General features: G+C 51.5%; 1 protein-coding gene across 2 annotated transcripts; it reads right to left on the reverse strand.

Annotated features, from left to right (window-relative positions):
- Window positions 1-437: 437 nt before the first annotated feature.
- LOC105484975 (G protein-coupled receptor class C group 5 member B) lies at window positions 438-26,686 on the reverse strand. 2 transcript variants are annotated; one of them, XM_011747085.3, is made up of 4 exons: window positions 26,249-26,686; window positions 13,060-14,090; window positions 3,311-3,447; window positions 438-2,013 (listed from the first exon to the last, which is right to left on the reverse strand). In XM_011747085.3, exons 2-4 carry the CDS (start codon window positions 14,087-14,089, stop codon window positions 1,969-1,971), a joined length of 1,212 nt encoding a protein of 403 aa, XP_011745387.1. In that variant the 5' UTR covers window position 14,090; window positions 26,249-26,686; the 3' UTR covers window positions 438-1,968. The 2 variants fall into 2 exon arrangements, with proteins under 2 accessions (XP_011745387.1, XP_011745386.1); XM_011747084.2 differs by lacking the exon at window positions 26,249-26,686 and adding an exon at window positions 25,773-25,931.

Genomic DNA, 26,686 nt, shown 5'->3' on the forward strand with positions numbered 1-26,686 from the left:
TGAGTAACCATCTCCTGGCACGAGAATGTGTAATGCTGTCGTTTTTCACTGGACGGGACCGAGGTGTTTGAAGATTTCTTTCTTTTCAGAACACCAGGTCTGCATGCAACCGCCCCCACCCCCACCCCAGGTCCTAGCTTCATTCCCTCCCACCCCTCCCCAGGACTCTTACGTTTTCAGTCCACGCCATGACTGGAACGAGATTCTCTAGAAGCAAGCACATGCTCTGGGCAGAGGCGGGTGCTTCCGGGGAGGTCAGGTGGGGGCGGCATTCTGGGGCCATGCGTTTTCTTCCCCATGCGTGGTAACACAAGGAAATGCACTAGCTGTTAAGGAAAACTCCAAGAAGGGCCACACAGGGAAGGCCAGATTGGCCTTATTTTCCCCAATGCTTTGCAAGGATGGGGTGGGGAGGGGAGACAGCAGAGACTAGGGCCTTGAGAAGTATCAAAAGGTTTATTAAAACATACTCAGCTCAGACGTACTGGCTTATGAAGAGGTCAGTCCTCCCCCGGCCCCCAAACGCTAACCTTTTTCATTTTTCTTTAAAGGTTAAAGGCTTATGGGTAGTTTGATAGAAAAAGCAATGTAGTGATTAGAGTATCTGCAGAAGGACCCACCCTCATGTATACATTCCATGCCGTCAGGTTAAAACTCTTTGCTTTGAATCGATGCTAGAGGTTATGCTGGCCAAACAGTGCAGAGAACATGGGGGCTTTGAATGGCCGAGATGTTCAAAATGCTAAATAACAAAGGAATGACTTGCTCAGGACAGATGGAAACCATGACAGAAACAATGGGCTTGGAAAAGGGCCGTTTTCATGGAACCTGCAGAAAAACCAAAACAAAATATCCCCCATACCCTCCAAAAGCAACAAGAAACCCTCATGTGATCCATTCCACCCGGGAACTTTCACCATATCAACGGAAAGGACCCGAGGTGTCACTGCTTGCAAGGCAGCGGGAGGTCATCTCTGCATCCTAGCGGGCACCCCGGAAGCCCTACTAGGTGGCATCATCACAGAAAGCCTGCCGTGGTGCCTGCCTTCCAACCTGCCTCCTGGAGGTGCTTTCAGCTGGTGACCGCATTGGAGCTCTTGAAATGAACAAGGGAATAAAATTGGGAAAGGGTTTGGAGAAACACCCGTAAGTGTAGGAACAGGGCGAGATGATCAAGGGAAGAAGGGACTGCTGCCCCAAGCCAGAATATTTCTATGGCTCTACAAGGGAAGGGGGTGGGGCCTGTGTTCTCGCCATAGATGCTAGAGCAAGAGCCCCATAGAAGGAACAGTGGTTGATCACTTTCCAAATGTGATGGTCACTTCATCTCCCAGAGGGCCTCTTCTTTGGCACATGCCAGGGTCCCTCCACCTCTACTGGCTATAAAGCTCACCCCACGATTCAGTTGGGCCTCGCCTTGGAATCCCGCCCACTACCTCAACTCTCTTGACCCCCCTGAAATGTGCAAACCACCAGGCAAGCCGGTGGCAAAGTCCCCATTTGTCCTCCTCAACGCAACGGTCATCTCCAAGAGGCCACCTGGGGTCCAGCACTTGCTGGGGAGGGGTGACAGAGTGGGAGCCCCCCACCTTCAACCAACACCAGCCTGGCCCACCAGCTGTGAATTTGGTTCTGTTCTACCCCCAGAGGATGAAACAGTCTTCCCAGCCACATTTTCGAGTGAGCCTAATACTATTTGCAATTAGCTTTGCTTTAGTTTGCGGGGATTGAGGTTGGTCTGGTATTATGTGTCTGTGTGTGTGGCAGGGGAGGGGCGGGCAGTCGGTGTTAGCTTTTCAGTTCGTCAGTGTTCACATTTACACGAAATCCCCTTGGCTAGGATTTCCAAATTTCCTGGCTGTGAGGCGGCCTGGTTCGGCTACTGTTACCGATTTCTCCCTCAAGAAAGACACAGCCAGGGAGGGAAATCGGTAAGAGAGATTCTGATTCTCTGGAACTTAAAGTCTTTCACCAAAGGTGTCTTCCTGTGTGACTTGGCGGAGCAGTTGGGATCTGGAATAACACATAAGGATAACACACTGAGAACTCTGTGCTTTGCAAAATCAACATTAGAAACCGATGCGTAAACAACGTGGCAAAAATAAGTTACCTTGCTTTTACCTAGATGGGCCGACTAATCCCAGGAGAGGCAGCAATGACTGTGTGTCATGCTGCTGTGGTTCTTGGGAAGCCCAGCTCCCTTTTCTAGAATCATCCACCCCCAAGGAATGTAAGTTCAACTCATTCACTTTCTGTCTTGACTATTTTTTCACACACCGGCCTTGAAGGAAGCAGGAGGGCTTAAGAGTGACGGATGGGGGCTTTTCTAACCATATTTATTATAACACACAGGCCGAATGCTTGTGAATCAGGCTTTTCTTGGCACGGGACAATAAAACAGCCCAGTGGTTGGCAGGGGGTTTTAAGAATGCAAATCTGTGATTCTGTCTTTGAGCCTGTTCCAAACCAATGCAAACCAATGCCTAGCATACCATTCAAAAGGCCAGGAAAACCTAAATTCCCTCTAGAGATCAAAGACCATCCCTAATTTACATCAAAAGAAAAAAAAACACAAAAAAGAATGTTCAGGTTGAGTTATGGAGTTGGAACATGATATAAAGAATGGAAACCCAATTTACACATGTAAACTGGCTCAGGCCTTGTTTCTGAAAGAAGCATGTAGCTATGTTTGGAAATTAAATGTGGGGATGAGAGTGCATCTTTGGATTGCTGGAGAAACAAAATAATGTCATTCCACCGAGGCAAACGTAAACAATGACAATTCTGCTGAAGGTCTGTTTGGCATCAGATAGTAGTAAACCTGCTTCTGTGTTTGAGGGAGAGAAATAGTAACTCCTTCAATTTCTTAAGACTTCTCTTAGGGAATGGGAGAACCTGGTACCCAGCTCGGGGGAATCAACAGAGGGGTGACCGGGGACCTTAAACTAGGTTGGATGTCAGCAAAATCTGCTAGGGGTGCTCCCTCATTCTAGGCTTTTTCCAAGAGTCACCTCCCAGGGACAAAGCTGGGGCACTGCATCACGAAAGCCAAATAATTCAGTTGGTGCAACAAGGATTAGGAACTCTTTCAAACGAATCTACAGATGGTTTTCTAAATAGAGGTGGGTATCCCGTGTGTGGAGAAAGGGGGTAGAAAGGGAAAGAAGAAAAAAGCATTGCATGCGTTTGAGCTGCGGTCCTTGCAGGCCACATGAGCAGCCTCCACGGAGGAGTATGTCCCTGTTGAAGCTGCTCCCCCACACCGTAGACTCCTAGGCTTCCTACCCCCACATCACATCTTGATACTTACAGTGCCACCGTTGAGCACGACGGCCATCTCAGTTGGCTGATACACGTTGCTTCTAAACGGAGCGCTGGGTCTTTTCCCCAAGCTGCCACTCGGTCTTTTTCCCAAGCTGCCGTTGGGAAATCCTGCTGTTCGGAGAGCTGGGGGAGGGAGGGATTGGCAAGACAACATCACCAAAAAAAAAGACACAATTTTGTTTTCTTCCTCTGCAACACCACCACGCTGCGGGCACCCCCATCCACCCAGCCCAGTGGCTCCTCCCCTTTGTCACAAGCCTGATTCAAAACAAAAGTCACAAAGGGGCTTTGTTCTCAGGCTCTCTAGGAGCCTGACCCATCTCAGTGGGTTTGGGAAAAGCTGCTGTAGAGACCAGGGGAAGGAGGCCCATGGTTGGGCCTCTAGCCTTCCCCAAGCCACGCAGCCACTGCAGGCCATGAGTGACAGGCGCCTTCTCGCTACAGAAAGCCATTCATGTAAAGTTCAGCATCATGCTACTCAGAACTGCTTGCTGTGTCTGCACACACACTGAGGAGGAAGCTGCTAAGAGTCTTCACTGGAAAGTGACCAGGGATGAGAACAGGGAGACTCTAACCACACGTGTAGGGTTATTCCAAACAAGAATAAAAGGGAGACCTAAAGCCAAGACGCATGTCAGCACTTTTTCCCTCTGAAAGATGGGTAGAACCAGTGTTCCTTAATAATACAAAAATTAGCCAGGTGTGGTAGTGCGCACCTGTAATCCCAGCTACTCGAGAGGCTGCGGCATAAGAATCGCTTGAACCTGGGAGGTAAAGGTTGCAGTGAGCCAAGACTGCACCACTGCACTCCAGTGTGGGTGACAGAGTGAAACTGTGTCTCAAAAACAGAAAAGTCTTCCCTGAAGGGAGTCACTTTTCTCGGTAAAAAGCAACAAGAGAGTTTGTTCTTGTTTTTTGTTTGTTTGTGTGTTTGTTTTGCAAATTACTTGGGGCAGGGACCAAAATCAACTTAGTTATACAGTTAAGCTTTACAGAGTGCCAACCAGGAGCCAGGCACTGTGCAATGTACTTTCTATACATTAACCATTAACTCATTTCATTTTCTTCCTTTCTTTTTAACTCATTTCATTTTCATCGCATGATAGGTCCTTTTTTTTTTTTTTTTTTTGACAAGCTCTCACTGTTGTCCAGGCTAGAATGCAGTGGCACGATCATAGTTCACAGCAGCCTTGGACTCCCAGGCTCAAGCAAGCCTCCTGCCTCAACCTCCTGAGTAGCTGGGACTACAGACACACGCCACAATGCCTGGATAATTTTTTAATATATTTTTTGTACAGATGGGGTCTCACTTTGTTGCCCAGGCTGACTATATGTACTTTCATTATTTCCACTTTGCTTGGGGCACAGAGAGGTTAAGTAACTTGCCCAAGGTCACACAGTTGGTAAGGGGTACAGTCAGCGTTGGGACCCAGGCAAGGAATCTGTGTTCTTTTTTTTTTTTTTTTGAGACAGAGTCTCACTCTGTCACCCAGGCTGGAGTGCAGTGGCATAATCTCGGCTCACTGCAAGCTCCGCCTCCCAGATTCAAGCGATTCTCGGGCCTCAGCCTCCTAAGTAGCTGGGACCACAAGCACGTGCCACCATGCCCAGCTAATTTTTGTGTTTTTAGTAGAGACGGGGTTTCGCCATGTTGGCCAACCTGGTCTCCAACTCCTGACCTCAAGTGATCCACCCACCTTGGCCTCCCAAAGTGCTGGGATTACAGGAATGAGCCACCGTGCCCGGCCGGCATTCGATTCTTATAGGAGCTCAAACCCTATTGAGAATTGTGGATGCGAGGGATCTAGGTTGCGCGTTCCTTATGAGAATCTAATGCTTGATGATCTAAGGTGGAACAGTTTCATCCTGAAACTGCCCCCCAACCCCCCCAACCTTGGTCCATGGAAAGATTGTCTTCCATGAAACCAGTCCCTGGTGCCAAAAAGGTTGGGGGCAGCTGCTTTGGCCTACTCACATTGAATTTTTTTATTACTTGCAACTTACTTCAAGAAGCCCAACTAACACTGTACCCAGACCTGGGCCAGAGAGAAAGGCAAGCAAGGCTCACCCACCTTGCTTAGGACCTCTCCTAAGACAAGGAGGTCCCATTAGGAATCAAAGCTCAAATGGCTGAATGCCAGCCTTTTCTTGCATAGACCCTGCATGTGATGCTAGGCTGGCCTTGCCCCCAAAGCCAACTTGGGGCCTTCCCGCACAAAGCAAAAGGTCATTTTAAATAGGCCTTGGCCCTAATGAGATCTGAGAGCCCAAAGCCCCTGATACAGGAAAGAACACTTTTCTTTCTTGCTCTGTTGAAAGTGAACATTTCATGTGCCTTGTTAACGCTTTCCAAGATGTGATCCGAGGTGCTACATCTCTCAGTGTATTTTAATCTTTTATCACATACCTTATGCCTTGTTGATACTTATTAATAAGCAGCAGGTGAGGTTGTATATATCTGAGGTCTCACTCAGTGGAAGGATATAGGGCGTGGAGGCTTCTGGGGCTTGGCAAAACCCCAGGCCAGCCTGGAGAATGCCCTTCCCACCGCATAGCATGTCAGGGATGGACTCTCAAAGGAAGAGAGACCAAAAGGCTAAAATGCAAGAGAAACTGGGCCAACCATAGCTCCTCAGCACCGGCTATTCTGTGAGACCCAAAAGCTCAAGGATAAGGCCTCTGCCGCATGGGGCCTGGTTCCTAAAATACAAGCTGGCTGAGGTCAGCACCAAAGATGCCAACAGCTGTTCCTCCTGTGGTAAGGGAGCATGCCAGTCCCCAGCCAGCAAAGCAAGGGTTTCTAGAACAAAGGCCATCTAGCCAGGACTCCAATTTAGCCTTTCTGTGGGAGTTTTGCCCGGTCTCATAGGAATTTTTTTTTTTTTGAATCAGGGTCTCTGCCTCAGGCTGGGGTACAGTGCGTGAATATGGCTCACTGCAGCCTTGACCTCCCTAGCTCAAGTCACCCTCTCACCTCAGCCTCCCAAGTAGCAGGGACTACAGGCACACGCCACCATGCCTGGCTTATTTTTATATTTTTTTTGTAGAGACAGGGTCTCCCTATGTTGCTCTGGCTGGTCTCTAAATTTCTGAGCTCAAGTAATTCTCCTGCCTCAGCCTCCCAAAGAGCTGGGATATAGTTGTGAGCCACTGCGCCCAGCTTCATGTGAATTTTGGTGGACACACATTTGGGATGATTCAAAAGAAGGCTATTTTTTAAAAAGTCTGACAACACCCAGGATTGCTGAAGAGGTGAAGAGATGGGGCTTTGATGCATTTATCAAGGGGAAGAGCAGTCCACTGGTCTACCTTTCTGGGGTGCCATCTGGCAGTATGTACATTAATTCCTCACTTAATGCCATCAAAAGGTTCTTGAAAACTGCAACTTAAGTGAAGGAACCTACAAGAGGTCCTTGAATAGTGTCATTGTTTTGCTAGTGAAATTAATCAGGAAAAAGACTGGTTTTATTACACATCATTTCACTTAAAGTCAGTTTGCAAGAACCTGCTAATAATGTCAAGTGAAGATTTACTGTATCAAGATTTGAAGTGCAGACTCTTTAACCCATATCTAGAAAATCTTTTTGCAAGGAGTGAATTGATTAAAAGCCTGAAGATGAATGCATAAGAATGTTCATTGCAGCACTGTTTATCATCGAGAGCCAGAAGCAGGCAGAAGATTCACCAGCTGAAGATCAAAAAATTAAGTAACAGGGCCTAATGGCAAGCTCTGCATCATTGAAAGGAGACTGTAGCTCTGCAGTTACTGATCTGCAGTTACCTCCGTAACACTGATTTAAAGTAAGCACGCTGAAGAACATCACTCAGACCAGTGGTTTCAACCTGGTTACATCTGAGAATCACTTGGAGAGTTTAGAAAACACCTAATCCCAAACTCAGACTTAATCACAAGTGAGCAAGCATTGTTTTTTTTTTTTTGTTTGTTTGTTTGAGATGGAGTCTCACTCTGTCGCTCAGGCTGGAGTGCAGTGGCACGATCTCAGCTCACTGCAACCTCCGTTTCCCAGGTTCAAGCAATTCTGCCTCAGCCTCCCGAGTAGCTGGGATTACAGGCATGTGCCACCATGCCCGGCTAATTTTTTTGTATTTTTAGTAGAGATGGGGTTTCACCATATTGGCCAGGCTGGTCTCGAACTCCTGACCTTGTGATCCACCCGCCTCGGCCTCCCAAAGTGCTGGGACTGCACCCGGCCAAGCACTGGTAATTTTTTAAAGCAGCCCAAGTGATTGTAATGTGTAGCCTGGTTAAGAAGCACTCTGCCCTATTGTGTGTGAGTGTGGAAGCAAACCATTGCCCCCGGGCAAAGGGATTTTAAGCAATTTTTGTTTATTATTGTTTTTTATTTTTATTTTTCATTTGAGATAAAGTCTCCCTTTGTCACCCAGGCTTGGGTGCAGTGACGCGATCTCAGCTCACTGTAACCTCCGCCTCCCTGGTTCAAGCGATTCTCCCATTCTCCTACCTCAGCCTCCCGAGCGAGTACCTGGGATTACAGGCATGCACCACCATGCCCAGCTATTTATTATTATCATTTTTTTTTGGATTTTTAGTAGAGACAGGGGTGTCACCATGTTGCCCAGGGTGGTCTCCAACTTTTGAGCTGAAGCAATCTGCCCGCCTCAGCCTCCCAAAGTGCTGGGATTACAGGTGTGAGCCACTGCACCTGGCTATTATTTTTACTTGTTGAACCTACATGATTCTGCTGATTCTGTATGATTATTGTTGCTTATTTGCCACCAAGAAGGAGTGATAAAGGATTTTTGTTTTGGAAAAGAAAGAGGGGAATGGAAAGACAACTTCCTTGGCTTTGGAATGTGTCACTGTGAAACAGATGTGAAACAGGGTGGGCGGCACCTCCAGACTCTCCATCACCCCTGCGCCAGCCCCAGCTCTGCGGACACCAACCTGGGTCCCAGAGCCCTTGCATCTCTGGATCTTATCTGGCTATAAAGTCTTGGCTGCATTTTTACAAGAAAGGATGTAAGTAATGGAATTCAGGAAACCAACTTCTCTTCCTGCTCTGCCGTGTATTTATAGCTTACGCTTGAACAAGCTGCCTGACATCCCTGGGCTCAGTTTTCCACTCTGTAAAATGGGTCTGATAGTCCACATCTTTCCAAATGCACAGAGTTGTCCTGACACCTCAGTGAGACGAGCGGCGCTTAAGTGCTTTATGAAGAGGAGGGTAATTCCATGGCACAGGGGTCAGGCATGTGGCCTCTGGAGCTATCCCGCCTGGGTTCAAACTCTTGGCTCTGCCTGGATTTAAACTCTGCCTCTGCCTGGGTTCAAATTCCAGCTCTGCCTCTTGGGCAAACTGCTTAGCCTCTCTGTGCCTCAGTTTCCTATCTGCAAATCAGAACTCCTGGAGTTACTGCAGAGATTAAAAGAGATCAGTCACTAAAATGCTCAGAATGATACTGGGCCCCCAGGAAGCCCCCAGCAGAGGTTAGTTATCTTACACTGTAAAGGCCATAATACTTGGGTAACTCTGGCATCGTGGTTTTACTTCAAGAAAATGGAACCATCATGTTCAACAACACACTGGTTCTTCACCTTTTGGGGTCATGGGTGGCTTTGAGAATCTGACAAAGCCATAGAACAATCCCTAGAGAAACATATGTTAAAACCTCTTCTCCAGTGTGATGATATTAGATGGTAGAGCCTTTGGGAGGTGATAAGGCCATCAGGATGGAGCCTTCATGAATGAGATTCATGTCCTTATAAAAGAGGCTCCATGGCCGGGCGCAGGGGCTCACGCCTGTAATCCCAGCACTTTGGGAGGCCGAGGCAGGCAGATCACAAGGTCAGGAGTTTGAGACCATACTGGCCAACATAGTGAAACCCCGTCTCTACTAAAAATACAAAAATTAGCTGGGTGTGGTGGCATGCACATCTCGAGTGTCCATCTCAAGTAGTCCCAGCTACTTAGGAGGCTGAGGCAGGAGAATTGCTTGAACCCAGGAGGTGCAGGTTGCAGTGAGCTGAGACCACACCATTGCACTCCAGCCCAGGTGACAGAGTGAGACTCCATCTAGAAAACAAAACAAAATAAAACAAAACAAAAAAAAGGGGCTGGGTGCAGTGGTTCTTGCCTGTAATTCCAACACTTTGGGAGGCTGAGGCGGGTGGATCACCTGAGGTCAGGAGTTTGAGACGAGCCTGAACAACATGGAGAAACCCTGTCTCTACTAAAAATACAAAATTAGCCGGGTGTGGTGGCGCATGCCTGTAATCCCAGCTACTCAGGAGGCTGAGGCAGGAGAATTGCTTGAACCCTGGAGGTGGAGGTTGTGGTGAGCCGAGATCATGCCATTCATTGCACTCCAGCCTGGGCAACAAGAGTGAAACTCCATCTCAAGGAAAAAAAAAAGAAAGGAAAACATGAATGCATAAAAGTTTGTACCCGTTTCAGGAGTTATTGCGATTTTTGAGTTCCGTGGGGAGTTTGGGCCAGCAAAGAGATGGCACGACCAGGACCCCAGGAACTGACCAGCTCCTGATCTCTGCTCACCACATTCCCTGAAGGGCCCTCTGGGTTCCCAGTGCTGATCTCTGTCCTGATCCCTATCTTCTGGCATCCCGGGGAGCCAGCCTCCAAGCTGGGCTGACTCTGCCATCCCTGCCAAATTTCAACAAACACGGGCTTGCTGACTTGGAACTTCATAGTAAGAAGAGAGCAGCTGATAAAAGCCACACTGGGATTTCCAGCCCTATCTAGCCCAGGGGCTACTGGCGTTCCCTCCTGTAGGTTTGGCCAGTGGGAAGGGGCACATCCAGGTGGGAAGGAGGGATGTGGATGGCCTTGGATAGGATGAGTAGCTACTGAGCATGGCCCATGCACCAGGCCACTGGGTGAATGTCACTCAAGAGGGAATCATGATAATCTGAAGTCCTCGGGCAAGTCATTTAACTCTCAGAGCCTCCATTTATTCACTCATAAGATGGGGATAATAACAAGACCTACCTCATTAGTTGGTAGTGAGGACTAAAGAGCTAATGCAGGTCAAATATTTACAATAGTGGCCGGGCGCAGTGGCTCATGTCTGTAATCCCAGCACTTCAGGAGGCCAAGGCAGGCGGGTCACATGAGGTCAGGAGTTCGAGACCAGCCTGGGCAACATGGTGAAACCCTGTCTCTACTAAAAATACAAAAATCAGCCAGGTGTGGTGGTGGGTGCCTATAATCCCAGCTACTCGGGAGGTTGAAGCAGGAGAATCACTGGAACCTGGGAGACGGAGGCTGCAGTGAGCTGAGATCGCGTCACTGCACTCCAGTCCAGCCTGCTGGGTGACAGAGTGAGATACTGCCTCAAAAAAAAAAAAAAAAAAAAAAAAAAATGCACAATAGTGCCTGACACATAGTGTTCAACAAATGATGACAATACTAGTTATTATTATTATGAATGCTGTAGCCCCTGATGCATCTTCAAAGAACCGAGAAAGCGCAAGTTTATTTAATCTCTAGTGCTGGGACCCTGGCTGACTGCCTTCAAGTAATGATTCTAAGAGATACTTCTCAAGTATCCATAGCAGGGGATTTGGGTTCCTGTATCACATCCCCTAGGCAGGTCCTAGTGGGTTCCTATGCCACATCCCCTAGATAGGACCTCACTTCTGAAGCCCCCTGCAGCAGTAGCAGATAGCCCTGGGTACCCAGAAAACGTCCATCTCAAGTGCCCAGCAAATCTGTGTTTCTGCCTTGGAACAGATGATACTTATCCACCCCAGTCACCAGAATTATAGGGGATGTTAATCACACTTGGAAGCCCAGTGCTATGGCTCATGCCTGTAATCACAGCACTTTGGGAAGCCGGGGTGGGGGGGAATCACGTGGGCTCAGGAATTCGAGACCACCCTAGGCAACATAGTGAGACTCCGTGTCTATCAAAAATAAAAAATAAGTTAACTGGGTGTGGTGGTGTGTGCCTGTGGTCCCAGCTACTGGGGAGGCTGAGGTGGGAGGACTGCTTGAGCCCAGGAGGTCAAGGCTGCGTGAACTGTGATTGTGCCACTGCACTCTAGCCTGGGCAACAGAGCGAGACTCAGTCCATAAAGACAAAAACCAAAACCAAATAACACTGGGAGATGGGAGCTGGTGGACAGATGCCCCAGCCTCCTTTTCTTCCTGGACCAATTCTGAGGCTCATTCAGCCTATGTCCTCAGAGAATTCCCAGCACGAATGAGCCCCTGTTGCCCGTGGTGGTAACTGGCTCATTAATGTACTTGTTTTATCATCTCTGCCTTCTCAGTCTCATTCTCCCTGCCCTCTCCCTTGCAGGGACCACCGCCCCACTAAACCACCTGCACTGGAGCCCTTGTCTCAGATTCTGCTTCCAGGGGAAGCCGAGTAAGATGCACAGAGAACACAGCAGGTACCAAGAGGGCTTTGTACTCACTGTGTTCCTTCTCCTAACAGCTCTATGAGGTACAGTCTCTTACTATTTCTAGTTCACAGATGAGAAAAACTGAGGCTTATAAAAGTAATATAATTTGTTCAAAGCCACAGCAGAGGCAGAATTTGAACCCAGACAGCTGGCTCCAGGGCCCAAATTAGTACATTCCTGGTGACGGAGGTAGGAGAGGGTATGGGAGCCATTCCCGCTGTGGCCCCCAGCCACATCCATCCAGCACATGGGTTGCAGACTCAAATGCTTGGGGGAGCCAGGGAATTAATGTTACTATGCTACATAGCAGCTGGGTCAGGAGCAATAGAGAGTGGTGGAGAGTGCGGTGAACAGAAAAGTGGATTCCCGTCTGAAGGGCAGCCACAGCTCCAGGAGGGGCCAGAGGCAGGGTCTTCTAGTGCACATGGTCTCAAGTCAGTTTCAGACCATTGCAGCCCAGTGGAAATGTTGGTCCAGTGTTGCCAGATTCGACTTTGCAAAAGAAACCAGAAACCTGTATTTTTAAAATAAATTGGCTGGCAATTGGTAGGGGAAAAAAAAAAAAAGCTTAATAAAAATCCATATCCAGAGCTTTGAGAGGCTGAGGCGGGAGGATCATTTGAGCCCAGGAGTTTGAGACCTGCCTGGGCCACCTAATGAGACCCTGTCTCTACAAAGAATAAAAAAATCAGCTGGACATGGTGGCGCATGCATGCAGTCCCAGCTAGTCGGGAGGCTGAGGTGGGAGGATTACTTTAGCCCAGGAGTTTGAGGCTGCAGTGAGCTATGATCATGCCGCTGCACTCAGCCTGGGCAACAGAACAAGACCCTGTCTCAAAAACAAAAACAACAACAACAAAACCCAAACCCTGCTGGGCGCGGTGGCTCACTCCTGTAATCCCAGCACTCTGGAAGGCCGAGATGGGCATATCATTGGAGGTCAGGAATACAAGACCAAGCTCGCCAACGTGGTGAAACCCCGTCTCTACTAAAAATACAAAAATTAGCTGAGCATGGTGGCACACACTTGTAGTCCCAGCTACTCGGGAGGCTGAGGCAGGAGAATCACTTGAACCCAGGAGGCGGAGATTGCAGTGAGCTGAGATTGCGCCACTGCACTCCAGCCTGGGTGACTAGAGCGAAAATCCGGCTCAAACAAACCAACAACCCAAACCATATCTGGGCCAGTTTCAGCACAGGAGCCAACGTTTGTGGGTTCTGATCTGCTACGACTGTCCCAGGCACTGGGACTGCTCATCCCTACTGCAGAGGAAGAAGAGCGTCTTTTGAGATGCTCTGACCCAGCCGGGCGATGCCCACTTTACCTGCATTGTGTTCATCCATGGAGAAGGCCTTGTTCTCCATATAGGCCCGCGGCAGCTGCACGTCCTCCTCGAAGGCTGTCTCCCGCATCCTGGGCTGCGACGTGTCGAAGTAGTTGGGCGTGTTCTCCTGCAGGGCGGGCAGAAGGGTGCAGTGGATCTCAGGGATGGCGTGGAAGATGACGAAGACCCAGCCGCTGGCCGCCAGCGTGATGGCCAAGGTGGGGTCGTTCCAGGCATCTCCCTGCTGCAGCTTGACATTGCCGAAGAGGTACATGGTCATCCAGGCCACCCAGATGAGCACAGAGAGGAAGGCTGTGATGAGGAGGAAGGCCCCATTCAGCTTCCACCTCTTGAACTTGCCGCACAGAGTGAAGAGGGCCAGCCCCAGGGTGACCACCAGCAGTACCATGTCGTAGATGAGGGCCATCACAAAGTCCATGGGCTCATAGGCGCAGGCCGGCCTCGTGTCACGCAGCACGGTGAGCACCAGCCACTCCACAGCGATGATGACTTGTACCAGCATCAGGCACAGCGCCAGGCCCACCAGCTGCCAGCCCGCGGGGCCCGTGCCGTGTCGCACCAGCCTCCGCACGCGCCACGCCTGGCTCAGCAGGCAGGAGAAGCAGAGCGCAAAGAGGACGCCCCAGAGGAAGCGGCGGACGGAGCAGATGGTCTCGTCCTCCTGGATGATAAAGGCGAATGTCAGCCCGAAGAGGCCCAGGGTCCCCAGGAGGAAGAGAAAGTGGAGGCCCACGGGGCTCTTCTTCTCCTTCTCCTTGATGAAGGGCAGCCGCACCAGGAGGATGAGCATCAGGAGCAGTGTGATCAGGGCGCCCGCCCCGGCCACCGCCTCCACCACGATGCCCCAGATGGCGTCCAGGTCGCACAGGGACACGTACTGAGGGAGGAGGTCCAGCCCGCACCCTCGGGACGTGCTGGCGTTTTCAGAGGCCACCGAGGTGATCACAAAGAGCAGGAGGAAGGTGAGCACCTGGTGAGCTCTCATCTTTCTCTCTGATGCCACGAACATTCTAGAAAAGCCAAGGGGGGAAGGAAAGATCAATTCATTGGAAGACTCCCCCTCTCCTGACTTCTTGAAGAAGACCCGCCTCTCGTTTTGGGTCCCATCTGTACCCTTGGCTGGGTGCAGTGAAGAACCATGAATCATCACCGCTGGTGGCTGGAGGACAGGGTGGCAGGGAGGCCAACTTCTCTGTATACCCTTTTGTATTCTTTGAATTTGATACTCTGTGCCACTTCAGACCTCTTGAAAAATAAGGGGAAGGCTGGGCGTGGTGGCTCACGCTTGTAATCCCAGCGGTTTGGGAGGCAGAGATGGGTGGATCACGAGGTCAGGAGTTCAAGACCAGCCTGGCCAACACAGTGAAATGCCATCTCTACTAAAAAATACAAAAATTTGCTGGGTGTGGTGTCAGGTGCCTGTAATCCCAGCGACTTGGGAGGCTGAGGCAGGAGAATTGCTTGAACCTGGGAGGCGGAGGTCGCAGTGAGCCGAGATTGCGCCACTAAACTCCAGCCTGGGCGACAGAGCTAGACGCCGTCTCAAAAAAAAAAAAAAAAGAAAAAGAAAAAGAAAAAAGAAAAAAAGAAAAAGAAAGAAAAATAAGGGGAAAAAAATGAAACTTTAAAGAGACAGCCACAGGTCAAGTGCTGCACTAGGAGAATGAGTGGTATGAATTACCCAGTCTCAGCCTCTCGAGGCTAACAGCTAACATTTACTACCAACTAACTTCAGGACAGGAATTGGACACATCCAGTCCTCACAATGCCCTGTGAGACAGCTCCTTTTAGGACCTCCATCTTACAGGTGACAATACAGAGTCTCCAGGAGGAGACAACCTTTGCACAAGGTCACACAACTCAACTCCCAGATGCGACCTCACTCCGAGGGCTCCCAGCATTTCTTTGCTTTCTTTTTTCTTTTTTTTTTTTTTTGAGATGGAGTCTCTCTGTCGCCCAGGTTGGAGTGCAGTGGTGCAATCTTGGCTCACTACAGCCTCCGCCTCCCAGGTTCAAACGATTCTCCTGCCTCAGCCTCCTGAGTAGCTGGGATTACAGGCGTGCACCACCACGCCTGGCTAATTTTTTTTGTATTTCTAGTAGAGACGAGGTTTCACCATGTTGGCCAGGCTGGTCTCGAACTCCTGATCTCAAGTGATCCACCCGCCTTGGCCTCTCAAAGTGCCGGGATCCCAGCATTTCAAATGTAGTAAACACAAAAGCAGCTGTCTTCCTTGGTTCCAGGCTGCGTCTCTCCCTCACCTCCCACGCTCGCTCTCTAGAACATCTCTGGAGGATTCCCCGGAGTGCGTCTCTCCCTGGGAAACCTGCAGAATTCTCTCTCCTGCTCATATACGGGCTGGACCCCACACAGCAGCCTCAGTGATGGGCCTAACCCACGTTTCCTCTTGCCCCTCTGCTCCCTCTTCCTGGCCACTCCTCCTCCCTGTGCCGAGCTCAGCTCTGATGCTATCAACTCAGACCTTGGCCAAGGTCACACCCCAGTCTTCTCCACCACAGCCTCCGGTCTAATAGCGTCTGTCATTTTTTGACTGTTTACTTTGTTTCTGCCTTCCCTTCCTCCTGTCCTCCCATCCTCACTTCCTCCATTGCAAGACATGGCAGGGCAGGGACATGGTCTCTCTTGTTCACCAGCAGACAAGGCTCCTTCAGTCTTGGCACGACTGACATTTGGGCTGGGTCGTTCTCTGTCATGGGGGACTGTGCGTTGTAGGATGTTTACCAGCATCCCCGGGTTCTACCCACTGGATACCAGTAGCACGTCCCCTCCTCCAACTGTGCCAACCCAAAATGTCTCTAGACAGTGCCAGATGTCCCCTGGGGAAGCAAAATCGCCTGGATGAGAACCACGGGTGTAGACTGAAGCTCGACACACAGCGCCTGGCATGAAGTAGATGTTTAGTAAATACTGAATGAATGAAAAACATAGCAAGGACCGTCCTCTACCTCACAGCTACCAGCTCCTCCTTTTTTTTTCCCCCCCTCTAACGGTCCCTTGCTTTTGAAGGGAGCCTGGTCTTTAGGAAAGCCACAGCCTGCACAGCTGGCTGGGCGCTCGTTTTCCAGCATCTCAAGCCAGACTTACTGCCCCAGCTCAACCCACGTGTGGGGTTGTGACCAGCTGCTCTCCCCGGGCTCCAGTATGTCCCTGGGGCTTCCCTAAGTAAATGCGGTATCGACCACCTCACTGTTACAGAGATCCTGTGAGCGTCTCAGATCCTGCCCTGGCTGTGAGGCTTTCCAGTGGCATAAATTATTGATGTTACTGAAGGAAAAGGTGCCTGGGGCTGTCGGGCTCATGTCCTTTGCCTACTGATGAGAGGAGGCAGGCTCGGAATAGAAGGCATCTGGCCAGCATCCCGCCTCAGCATCCTGCTCAGGTACGCTCGGGGGTGAGGATGCACCCCGGGCACTGACGGTCGGCCTGCAATCCAGCACTTATTCGTGGTCCTGCCACATCAGTTGCTGGCGTGCCACCGCAGCTACTTGTGCTTTGTCCACACACCACCTGGGCAGTTATTTACTTAACTTTTGAATCAGCCTACTTAAAAAGAAAACCAAACACATGCAAGTGTTTATCTCCAGACATTTTAAAATTGCTCATTGAGGCTGGGCGCAGTGACTCATGCCTGTAATCCCAACACTTTGGGAGGCTGAAGCAAGAGGATCACTTGAGGACAGCAGTTTGAGACCAGCCTGGCCAATATGGTGAAACCCCTTCTCTACTAAAAATAAAAAAATTAGCTGGGCGTGGTGCCATGTGCCTGTAGTCCCAGCTACTTGGGAGGCTGAGGCAGAAGAATCGCTTGAACCTGGGAGGTGGAGGTTTCAGTGCGCCGAGATCTTGTCACTGCACTCCAGCCTGGGCAACAGAGCGAGACTCTGTCTCAATAAATAAATATCAAATAAAATTGCTGGTTGATGTAACCCATGTTGCATACCCACTGGGCACATTTCAACCTACCACTCTTTGGATAAACATCCTAACACAATTGCTTGTCACGAGGTCCTAAAAGCACACGAGGGATCAAAATGTAAGAACTGGAGGCGTCAGAGCAAAATGCTAACAGTCCCTTACCCGGTGGAGGGGCCCTGGAGTGGATTCCCCTGAGACACCTCATCAATGGCCAGCTCAGTTAAGAGACTTCTCAGCAGGTTTCAGCAAGCAATGTCCCAAGCAGCCTCTCTAATCCCATCCAGCCCCAGGGTGGCTGGGAGGATGACAGGCAGGAATGTGCTTTGCAGTCCTGACTATCACCGATTCCCCAACCCCTCCTCCCCCTGTAGGCCAGTGGCTCCCAACCAGGTGCAATTTTTACCCCCAGGGACCATTTGGCAATGTCTAGAGACATTTTCGGTTGTCACAACTAGGGAGGGAGATGCAACTGGTATCAGGGGATGGAGGCCAGAAATGCTGCTAAACATCCTACATGTGGTGGGACAGCTCCCACCAGAAAGGATTATCCAGCCCTACAGGTCAACTGTGCCCAGGTGGAGCAAGCCTGGTTTAGGCACGTAAAGACAGAATGGATGGGGAAGATTCCATGAAACCAGCCAGGCCCCTCAGCAGCAAGCCTGCACCCTGGGTCTCTTTGCAAGAACTTGGCCTTCTTAAGCTGTTTCCACTCACTCTTGGAGGCGGTTCTCTCTTTTCCAGACCTGGCTGCAAATTGGGACTTTTGTTTCTCCAGCTCCTCCCCATTCCTGCTCAGTCGTGCAACCACAACAGAAAACCTGTGTGGAGGACGCCAACACCAAGATGGCGACCAAGCTTCTGAAATGGCGCAGAGTTCTATGGCCCTGGTCCAGGTTTCCAGCTCCTGACTCCTCTCTGACATGGGAAATGGATACACTCTTGCTTTCTGTTTTCATCCCTGAGGGTGGAACTCTCTGCTCTTCCGGGACAGCTGTTGTTTTTGCTGCTCAGCATCCGCTTCTCCCATTTCTGGAAAGAGCACCTGATTTTCCCTTGGAGAGCTACCTTGCGTCCGCGCTCCCAGCGTGGGCATCTGTCCCAGGCCTGGCCAATCACAGCATTTATGCTACCCTAAGCCACAGTGAGTGGTTCATGGAAAGGCACGTGGCCTGAGGCCCATGAGAATCCACCCTAGGATTGTTCTAGCACTCACTGGAAGGAGGTCTTCTCTTTCTGCTGGGGTTGAAAAACTACGAGGACGGAGGCCTGAAGCTGGAGAACACATTTGCCATCACAGGGCGAGAACTTGTCTGAGAGTAAAGCTGTCCCTGAGGAAACAGCTATGGGATGGACCACAGTCCTAATACACTGAATGGCTGGATTCATCCATACCTGAAGCCAGTCTGGTCTTTGCAGTTCCAGCAGCCAGTTAACTCCCACTAGCCCCTGCTTTTTTTTTTTTGGATTAAGCCAGTTTGAGCTGGGTTTCTGTCACTTGACAACAAAGAAGTTTAATATTCCTCCCACCTCTTACGGCCCCTTCTTCCAGGAAGTCCTCCCTACCCAACCTCTAAGCACATAGACGCAACTGATGGCACCGCTTGTCTCAAGTGGGTCATTATCATTGCCAAGGCTGCCCATGAGGTGACAGCCACCGCACTCCATAGGACAATGTCTAGGCTGTTTGGGGGAGGGGTGTGGCACACCGCCTCACAGACTGACGCTGAGGCAGCTCATCTAGGACTTCTGGGGGATTCAGAAATGCTCCCCAGAGTTTCCTATGGCAGCCAAAGTGACAACAATAATAACTGGTTAACCCTTACAGTGCTATGTTCTAGGCACTCTGTGTACTTCACGTCTATTAGTACCTAATGATCTACATTATAATTCTGTAAGGTAAGTACTATTACTATCTCCATTTTACAAGAGATAAAACAGGGAGGACAGCAGGCTTGTCCAAGGTCACGCAGCTACAAAGGGGTGAGGCCAGACGCAAACAATTGTACTATTGCTCCTGGGCTTTTACTACACACTAGAGCCCTAGAAGTGCCACTTGCTGAGCCTTTGGCAAGTCAATCAAAGTAGATTCTCCCGGGCCTGGGACAGTGGCTCACGCCTGTAATCCCAGCACTCTAGGAGGCTGAGGCAGGCAAATCATTTGAGAACAGAAGTTCGAGACCAGCCTGGCCAACATGGTGAAACCCCTTTTCTACTAAAAATACAAAAATGAGCCAGGCGTGGTGGCGCGTGCCTGTGATCCCAGCTACTTGGGAGGCTGAGGCAGGAGAATCACTTGAACCCGGGAGGCGGAGGTTGCAATGAGCCAAGATCACGCCACTGCACTCTAGCCTGGGCAACAGAGATTCCATCATAAAAACAAACAAACGAACAAACAAACCCAAAGTAGATTCTCCCTGTCCTTGTCAATACTTTTGATTGTTGTCTTTGTAGCGTGTATCTCAATTTTCAATTATTTGATTTTATTTTTTTGAGACAGAGTCTCGCTATGTTGCCCAGGATGGAGTGCAGTGGCATGATCTCGGCTCGCTGCAATCTCTGCCTCCTGGGCTCAAGTGATTCTCCTGCCTCAGCCTCCCAGGTAGCTGGGATCACAGGCGCCTGGCTAATTTTTGTATTTTAGCAGAGACAGGGGGTTTTGCCATATTGGCCAGGCTGGTCTCGAACTCCTGACCTCAAGTGATCTGCCTGCCTTGGCCTCCCAAAATGCTGGGATTACAGGCGTGAGCCACCACACTGGGCCAGATTATTTTATTTGTTGTACTCTTTTGGTCTGTTCCTCACCATTCCCCTCCTCCCCCAACCCCTACCTCATGCCCAGCACCTTGTCATCTTGTTCTGCACCAATTCCCCAGTGCCTGGCACATGGGCAGTGCTCACATTCCAGTTGCCAAATGAATGAATAAATGTGGTCTCCAAACCTCACACCACCCTGAAAGGCCGTGTGTTCTCATTCCCATTTATAGGGGAGAAAACTGAGGGTCTGAGAGGTTTACGTCGAAGTTTGGTTCTTGGGCTGGCAAGAGCCCCAGAGCTCTTTAGAAGTGCAGATTCCCAGGGAGTGGGTCCAGCCACCAGTGCTTCCACAAGCACTGTAGGCGATGCTGGGGTGTACCGAGGCTGGATACACAAGGACACGTACAGCAGCGAGAGCTGGAACTCAGAGCACTACCTCCTTCATCTCCCCACCCCAGCCCAAGACAAGGCAGGCAATGCCCACAATCCACTGTGCCCCCTGGCAGGTAAGCCCCCATCCTGCTAAATTAGCCACCTGGTGCCTCTCACCCTGAGAGCTGGGCAGCTCTCCAGGAGCCCCAAAAGGAATAATACCAGATTAGAGGCTTTGAGTCAGCCTTGAGGCAGGACTGATTGGGACAGGATGAATATATGGCAACAAACCCGTGGGATGCAAGCGTGCGCGCTTCTCAAAAGGAGTAATGAATAAATGTGAACGAATGCACAAGACTCAGCTCACATACTAATTACCTTTTCTGCCAGCCAGGCTCCTAGAAATGTGACTCACTCAGATGCTCTTAAATATACTGCATCTGTCTCTCTCACACACACAAACGCGTGCGCGTGCGCATGCACGCACTCTGCAGCGGGGCCAGAAGCAGCTAGCAGGTGGAGGAATAGCACACTCTATCTCTCCACGTGCTGGGGCCTGCAGAGGCCAGAACACAGGCAGGCAGGATTCCTTGCAAGAGAAGGAAAACAAGGCCTGCCTGGAGGCTATGCCAAGGCCGTACCTTGGTGTGAACTTAGGAATCAGATCTTCCAGTTTCTGATAATGTCCCCACACCACCTGCTAGCACCTTGTGACTCTGGGCAGCTGCCATAAGGTGCCTCATCTGCAAAACAAAGGTGATAACAGTGTCCACCCCATGGGGTTGCGGTGACAGTTAAAATACTTAGGGTTTAGGACAGTAGTTAACGGGGTAAGCAGTTTATATAAGGTGTCTATTAAATACATTAGAAAGGCCAAGCACGGTGGCTCACACTTGTAATCCCAGCACTTTGGGAGGCCCAAGGCAGGCAAATCACTTGAGTCCAGGAGTTGGAGACCAGCCTGGGCAACGTAGTGAAACCCTGTCTCTATAAAAATTCAAAAATTAGCCAGGTGTGGTGGTGTGTGCCTGCAATCCCAGCTACTCAGGAGGCTAAGGTGGGAGGATCACTTGAGCCCAAGAGTTTGAGCTGCAGTGAGCCGTGACTGAGCCACTTCATTCCAGCCTAGGTGACAGCATAAAGACAGCTCAAAATATAATAATAATAAAATACAATACATAGGTAAAAAAGATTGGCAAACGCTCTCTTGTCTGAGGTGGTGAGCGCTTTCATTTTTCTAGAAGGGGCGGTTGCCATGGAGCTGGTGTTGTAACAAGGTGGCTCGCCTAGGTATTTGTCCACTGCTGGCTTCCAAGCTCATGCCTGTAATCCCAGCACTTTGGGAGGCTGAGGTGGGAGACTGCTTGAGGAAGGAGTTCAAGACCAGCCTGGGCAACATAGCAAGACTCTGTCTCTGTTATGAATAAAATAAAAGAAAAAAAGAAAAGAATGTGTTGTAATGAGGTTACTGGTTTAGGTTTTTGTCCACTGCTGGCTTCTAGCCTCCCCCATCACACACCAACCAATGAGGTCCCTGAGGTGGTGTGAAGGGGAGACACTCTTGGAGTGGTTGGCCCTGGGGACTCCCACACTCTTCTGCCACCTGCAGCAGGTGCTCTAAGTGAGAGCCTCGCTGTGGAGGTAGAACCCAGGCCAGAGGACCTTGGGGTGCCCTGAAACCGGGCGTTTCTCTTGCAGAGTCAGAGCAGACACCAGCCATTCTCTTGGGAACCAGCATCCCCATCTTCCCTTTCATCCATGGAAAGGAGACATGAAATGTACAAAACCGTTCTAGAACATTCTTACTGGCCTTGCCCCAGCTGCTACCAGCATGGCTGCACCCTGGATCCCCCTGACCCCAGCCACGTCCCCTCCCAGTGTCTAGCAGGTCAGTGGCATCTTAACCTACCTTCTCTAAAGATGGCGGTAGGTACTGGAACACAGAAGGGAAAGACAAAATGAGCAGGTGGTGTGGGAGTGGATTTGCAAGCCCTGTGCATATGTAATAGTTCAGTGCCCAGTACCAACATGAATACGGGTACACAGTTCACGCTCCCACCAGGCTGAAAGGTCTCAGTGGGAGGGAGGCCAGAAGAGGGGAGTCAGACAGAACTATGTGACACTGGGCATTACTTAACCTCTGTGAACCTCAGTCTCTCCATCTGTAAAATGGGAATAATGATAGTGCTGCTTTACAAGGCTGGTGTGAGAAGTACGTGAAAAATACTCAGTCTGGGCCGGGTGTGATGGCTCACGCCTATAATCCCAGCTCTATAGGAGGCAGGAGATTGCTTGAGGAAGGGAGTTCAAGACCAGCCTGGGCAACATAGCAAGACTATCTCTATTATAAATAAAATAAGAAAAGAAAAGTCAGGTTTGGTGCCTGACACAGAGGAAGCAACAGCTTTTTAGTGAATTGCTTGTTAAAAAGTCAATCATGGCCAGCTGCGGTGGCTCATGCCTGTAATCCTAGCACTTTGGGAGGCTGGGGTGGGCGGATCACTTGAGGACAGGAGTTTGAAACCAGCCTGGCCAACATGGTAAAACCCTGTCTCTGGTGCACACCTGTAATCCCAGATACTCGGGAGGTTGAGGCAGGAGAATCTCTTGAAACGGGGAGGCGGAGTTAGCAGTGAGCCGAGATTGCGCCACTGCACTCCAGCCTGGGTGACAGAGTTAAACTGTCTGAAAAAAGAAAAGGCAATCATGATTCCCATTTTCCTGTAGGGAAAATGAAGTCAGAGACATCAGAAAAATTGGCCAGAGGCTCACTGGAATTTACAGGCTGGCCTGGGACTAGAACCCATTTCTCCCAGCTCCGGACCTCAAGGCCTTTCTGCTGCAGCCCTGTTCTGAAGCCCCCACGTATGACAGAGGCCCAGGATGGGGCTGCAGAGCCAGTCTCCCCATGCACCCCAGCATCACAGTCTGTCCCAGCTCACTCCTGCTGGAGCCTCTGGTCCATTTCCTGCTCTGCAGGATTAAACTGTTACAAGGTTTCCTGACTTTAAGCTCTTTCCCAGACCTGCAATTCTCACCCTCTGATATCTTTTCCAAGTTACAGGTTCTCCTAATCTTCATTCCCCAATGCTGACTAGACCACTGGCCCATTTGAGGGCTCTCAAATTAGAAAATCCTCATAGGTTAGTAAACAGGGTTGCAAGAACACAAGCTCTGTGATCCATGAATATGCAAAGCAGCTCCAGTCCTGTAAATAAAAGCAATCATTTAAATGCAAATTGCATCCTTGGCTGCCCGAGCCACGGTGGTTGGTTCCTCTCAGGCTGTAATTCCGAGAAGAAAATGTGACTAACTCGGAACCCCCAGGAAGCTCTGCGAGAAAGTGCTTACGGGGCCGTGGGCTCCGGGTGGCTCAGTTAGGGTGGATCAAAACTGTTTCAAAGTAGGGAGTGGATTTTAAAACCTGAGCTGCTCCTCCAGTTGGCTTGCAGTGGCTGGCTAGGCTCGAAGCGGTCCCCCAAGGCTGGACAGGGCCCTTTGGAGGCTCCCAGCATCTCTCTCGCCCCATGGGCAGAATGGAAAGGGGGACTATTTTCCATCTGGTCAACGTCAGGGGAGCTTCTACAAATGAGATCCGAAGGCCTCCGGCTCAAAACCCTAGGAGGGTTCGCTGGTCCAAACGAAATAAACCCTAAACTCCTTTCCATGGCCCAAGAGATCGTGATCTGGCTGGTCCTCACCATTCCCCTATCCCCACCCCCAAATCTGCCTACAGCTCCAGCCACAATGGCCTTTGTTCAGTTCCTCTAAGCTCATTCCCACCTCCAACCTTTTGCACGCACAGTGCCTTCCTCCTGGTTCAGTCTTCCCCCTAGACCTCCCCAGCGGCGCGCCCCTCTTTTAGCTGGGCTGCACTCAAATGTCACTCCGCGAACAGTCTTCTCAGGTACATACACCCCTGTCACCTTCTTTTACATCACCCCTTCTTATTTTCCTGGCCGTCCTTATCCCAATTGGATTTCATATCCATTTGCTATGGGTTTGTTTAATGTTTGCTCACTCACCTCCCCAGCCCCGGGAGAGAAGGGGTCTTGTCCGTTTTATACAAGGCACCCAGTTCTGTCCCTGGCATGTTTCTTGAAATAACATATTAATCCAATAAAGATTCTGAGTTTATCTTTCTAACAAAACTGCCTGTCTTGCTGCCTGTGCCCCAAATGGCGGCTCCTTCCCCCTGGAATCTCCTTCCCTTCCCAACTCAGCTGACCCCTTTCCAGGCTTAGAGCAGGGAGCAGATAGGAAACTGTTCACTCCACAGTCTTAGATACCAAACTGGCCGGGAGGGCTTCCAAACGACAGATGCCAATTTGCATTCTATTTACATGTCATTTGCATGCAGTTTAACTCAAAGCCTGGATCCTCCGCAAGCCTCGAGTCCCCACCGAAGAAACTTCTGAATTAAGAAGGTTCCTTGGCTGAAGTGCCGGGGTTTTTGTGCCAGATCCCTCCCCCACTTCTCTTGTCTTTGCGGGACCCCCAGGGCTTTCTGGGCTCCATTCAGGTGCCCCCCGGCCTGGTGCAGTTGGGCGGCCAATGTGGCGCGTGGGCTGGGGCCCCAGGCGGGGACGCCGCTGCCCGCCACACTCCAGGGGCCTTTGTCCGCGCTCCAAGGAGCCGCCCCCTTAGCGAACGGGGGACGGAAAGGGGGAACTGGCTAGGCCTGGGTGTGACAGAGCAAGGACTGAGGAGTGAACCCGCTGCACGGGGGAGACTTCTGGGGCAAGGTCGTTGGCCCCTCCCAGGCTGTTTAACCTGCTGCCCGGTGCCAAGGCGGGTGCGGGCTCCTCCAGCGCGCTCCCTTTCCGGCCCAAGCCCTAGGGACCCCGGGATGTGTGGGGTCCTCGTGGGGCTGGAATCCTGTGTCCCCCAAGGAGAGGGGACAGAGCAGAGGTCTAGTCCTTATCCCCAGCCTAGCCGCCTCTCCCAGAGGTCCAAGTGCCCCCTGTCTGGAAGGGAAACGCCACTCCCCCCGCCGCGCCATTGTATGCAGCCGCCCCCTCCTCCCTACCCCTCCCCGTCATTGGTCCCCAGCCCAGGTCTCAGCTCTGCCCTCTTCCCCCGCCATGTCCCCCCCTCCCCTTGCTGAGTAATGCGCACTCAAGCCGGCTAAGGGCTTGACCCCCAGCCCCCGCGACAGGTGCTGCTGTTCACCCACAAAGTCCAGCCCTTGTGCCCCCGGCTGCGTCTGCCCCGTCCACAGTCAGCCCCCCCACGCGGCCCCAGGACCAGCCCGCAGCTCCTCACACACCACGAGTCACTAGGACATGGCTGGGTTCCTTTACGCTCCCCAGCTGCCCTTCACCTGTGGTCGCCCCCAGACCCTCCTGGGAGACTTGGATCTCTACCTGATCCAGGCACAGTCCCCCTCTCCCCGTAAAGGTCCCCAGACCCTCCCCTCTCCCGCCCACCCCTCTACGGCTCCGCTCCCGACGCACCGTGGTTCCCCTCGCCCAGATCCCACATCTCCCAGTGAACTCCCTGGCTGGGGTTGGGGGGCCGCTTAGAAAAACACAAGAAGCAGACCCCCCAATCCTCCCAAATCCACGGCGGGAAAAGTTTCTGGGGTCCCCACAGCGTCCTCCACCGCATCGGCTCAGCTCGCACTCACCGACCCCTGCGGCCCCGCAGCGCCAACGCTCCAGCTGGCCCTCGGCCCGAGTCACATCTCTGCAGCGCGGCCGCGGCCCCCGCTCCACGCACGCCCGCCTGCGGGTCCAGCTTCACTGCAGCGCCTGCCAGAGTCGCTGCCGCGCGAGGCGCCCCCTGGCCCGGCCCGCGCTGCTGCAGCGGCCGCGGCCCCGCCCCCGCCCCTCGGCCGGCCCCGCCCCCGGGCCTCCGAGCCCCACCCCCAGTCCCGCTGGCGGTTCCGCGCCGGGCTAGGCGCCGTCTGTATGCACCCTCGGAGCCCAAGCTCGTGGCTTCTAGCCCGGATCGCTAAGACGACCCCCCCCACCTCCCGTGTCCCCTATTCGGGGACATTCCCCCCACAACCACAGTGCGCCCAGAAACAATCCAGACGAGCCGGGCAACTCCCCAGGGTACATCCATTTTCGGGAACACCCCTCCCCCAGCCAATACACTTACCGAAGGGTATCGCGACCGAGGGGTACCGAGGGGTCCCAGCGCAGGAGCCTTCCTGCCCCCAGGCCACACTCCAAGGTGGGTTCATAAGCAGTAACTTCCCCGAAACACACCAGCACCAGGTCCAGGACGCAGACAGGATCGATCCCGCCGGGTGCCCTTCGAAGTCACCAACACCCCGGTATGCACCTAGGGGCACACACACCGCTAGGCCTCCTCTAGGCAGGTTCCTCCTGGACACACTCCTCTCTCCTCACTGCCCACCTCCCAGGTGTCCTTATCCCTTTACGCACACTGAGTCTAACACCCGCGTCCTTCGCCCCTCCAAACACACACGTCCACACGGTGCACCCCTCACGTGGGTCCCTAGGCAGGATGGCCACCACCCCTACCGCACACATCACCCACGTACGCACACGTCCACCGCCCTTCAGGGCGCAC

The sequence above is a fragment of the Macaca nemestrina genome, chromosome 18, assembly GCF_043159975.1.
Source record: "Macaca nemestrina isolate mMacNem1 chromosome 18, mMacNem.hap1, whole genome shotgun sequence".
NCBI lineage: Eukaryota > Metazoa > Chordata > Mammalia > Primates > Cercopithecidae > Macaca > Macaca nemestrina.

Excerpts from the sequence above, each read along its gene's own strand:
- LOC105484975 (XM_011747085.3), bottom strand. The coding sequence starts at position 14,089 with ATGTTCGTGGCATCAGAGAGAAAGATGAGAGCTCACCAGGTGCTCACC. Across the intron at positions 3,448-13,059 it reads CATGGATGAACACAATGCAG|CTCTCCGAACAGCAGGATTT; the intron begins GTAAAGTGGGCA and ends TCCCTCCCCCAG. Across the intron at positions 2,014-3,310 it reads TCGTGCTCAACGGTGGCACT|ATCCCAACTGCTCCGCCAAG; the intron begins GTAAGTATCAAG and ends GTGTTATTCCAG.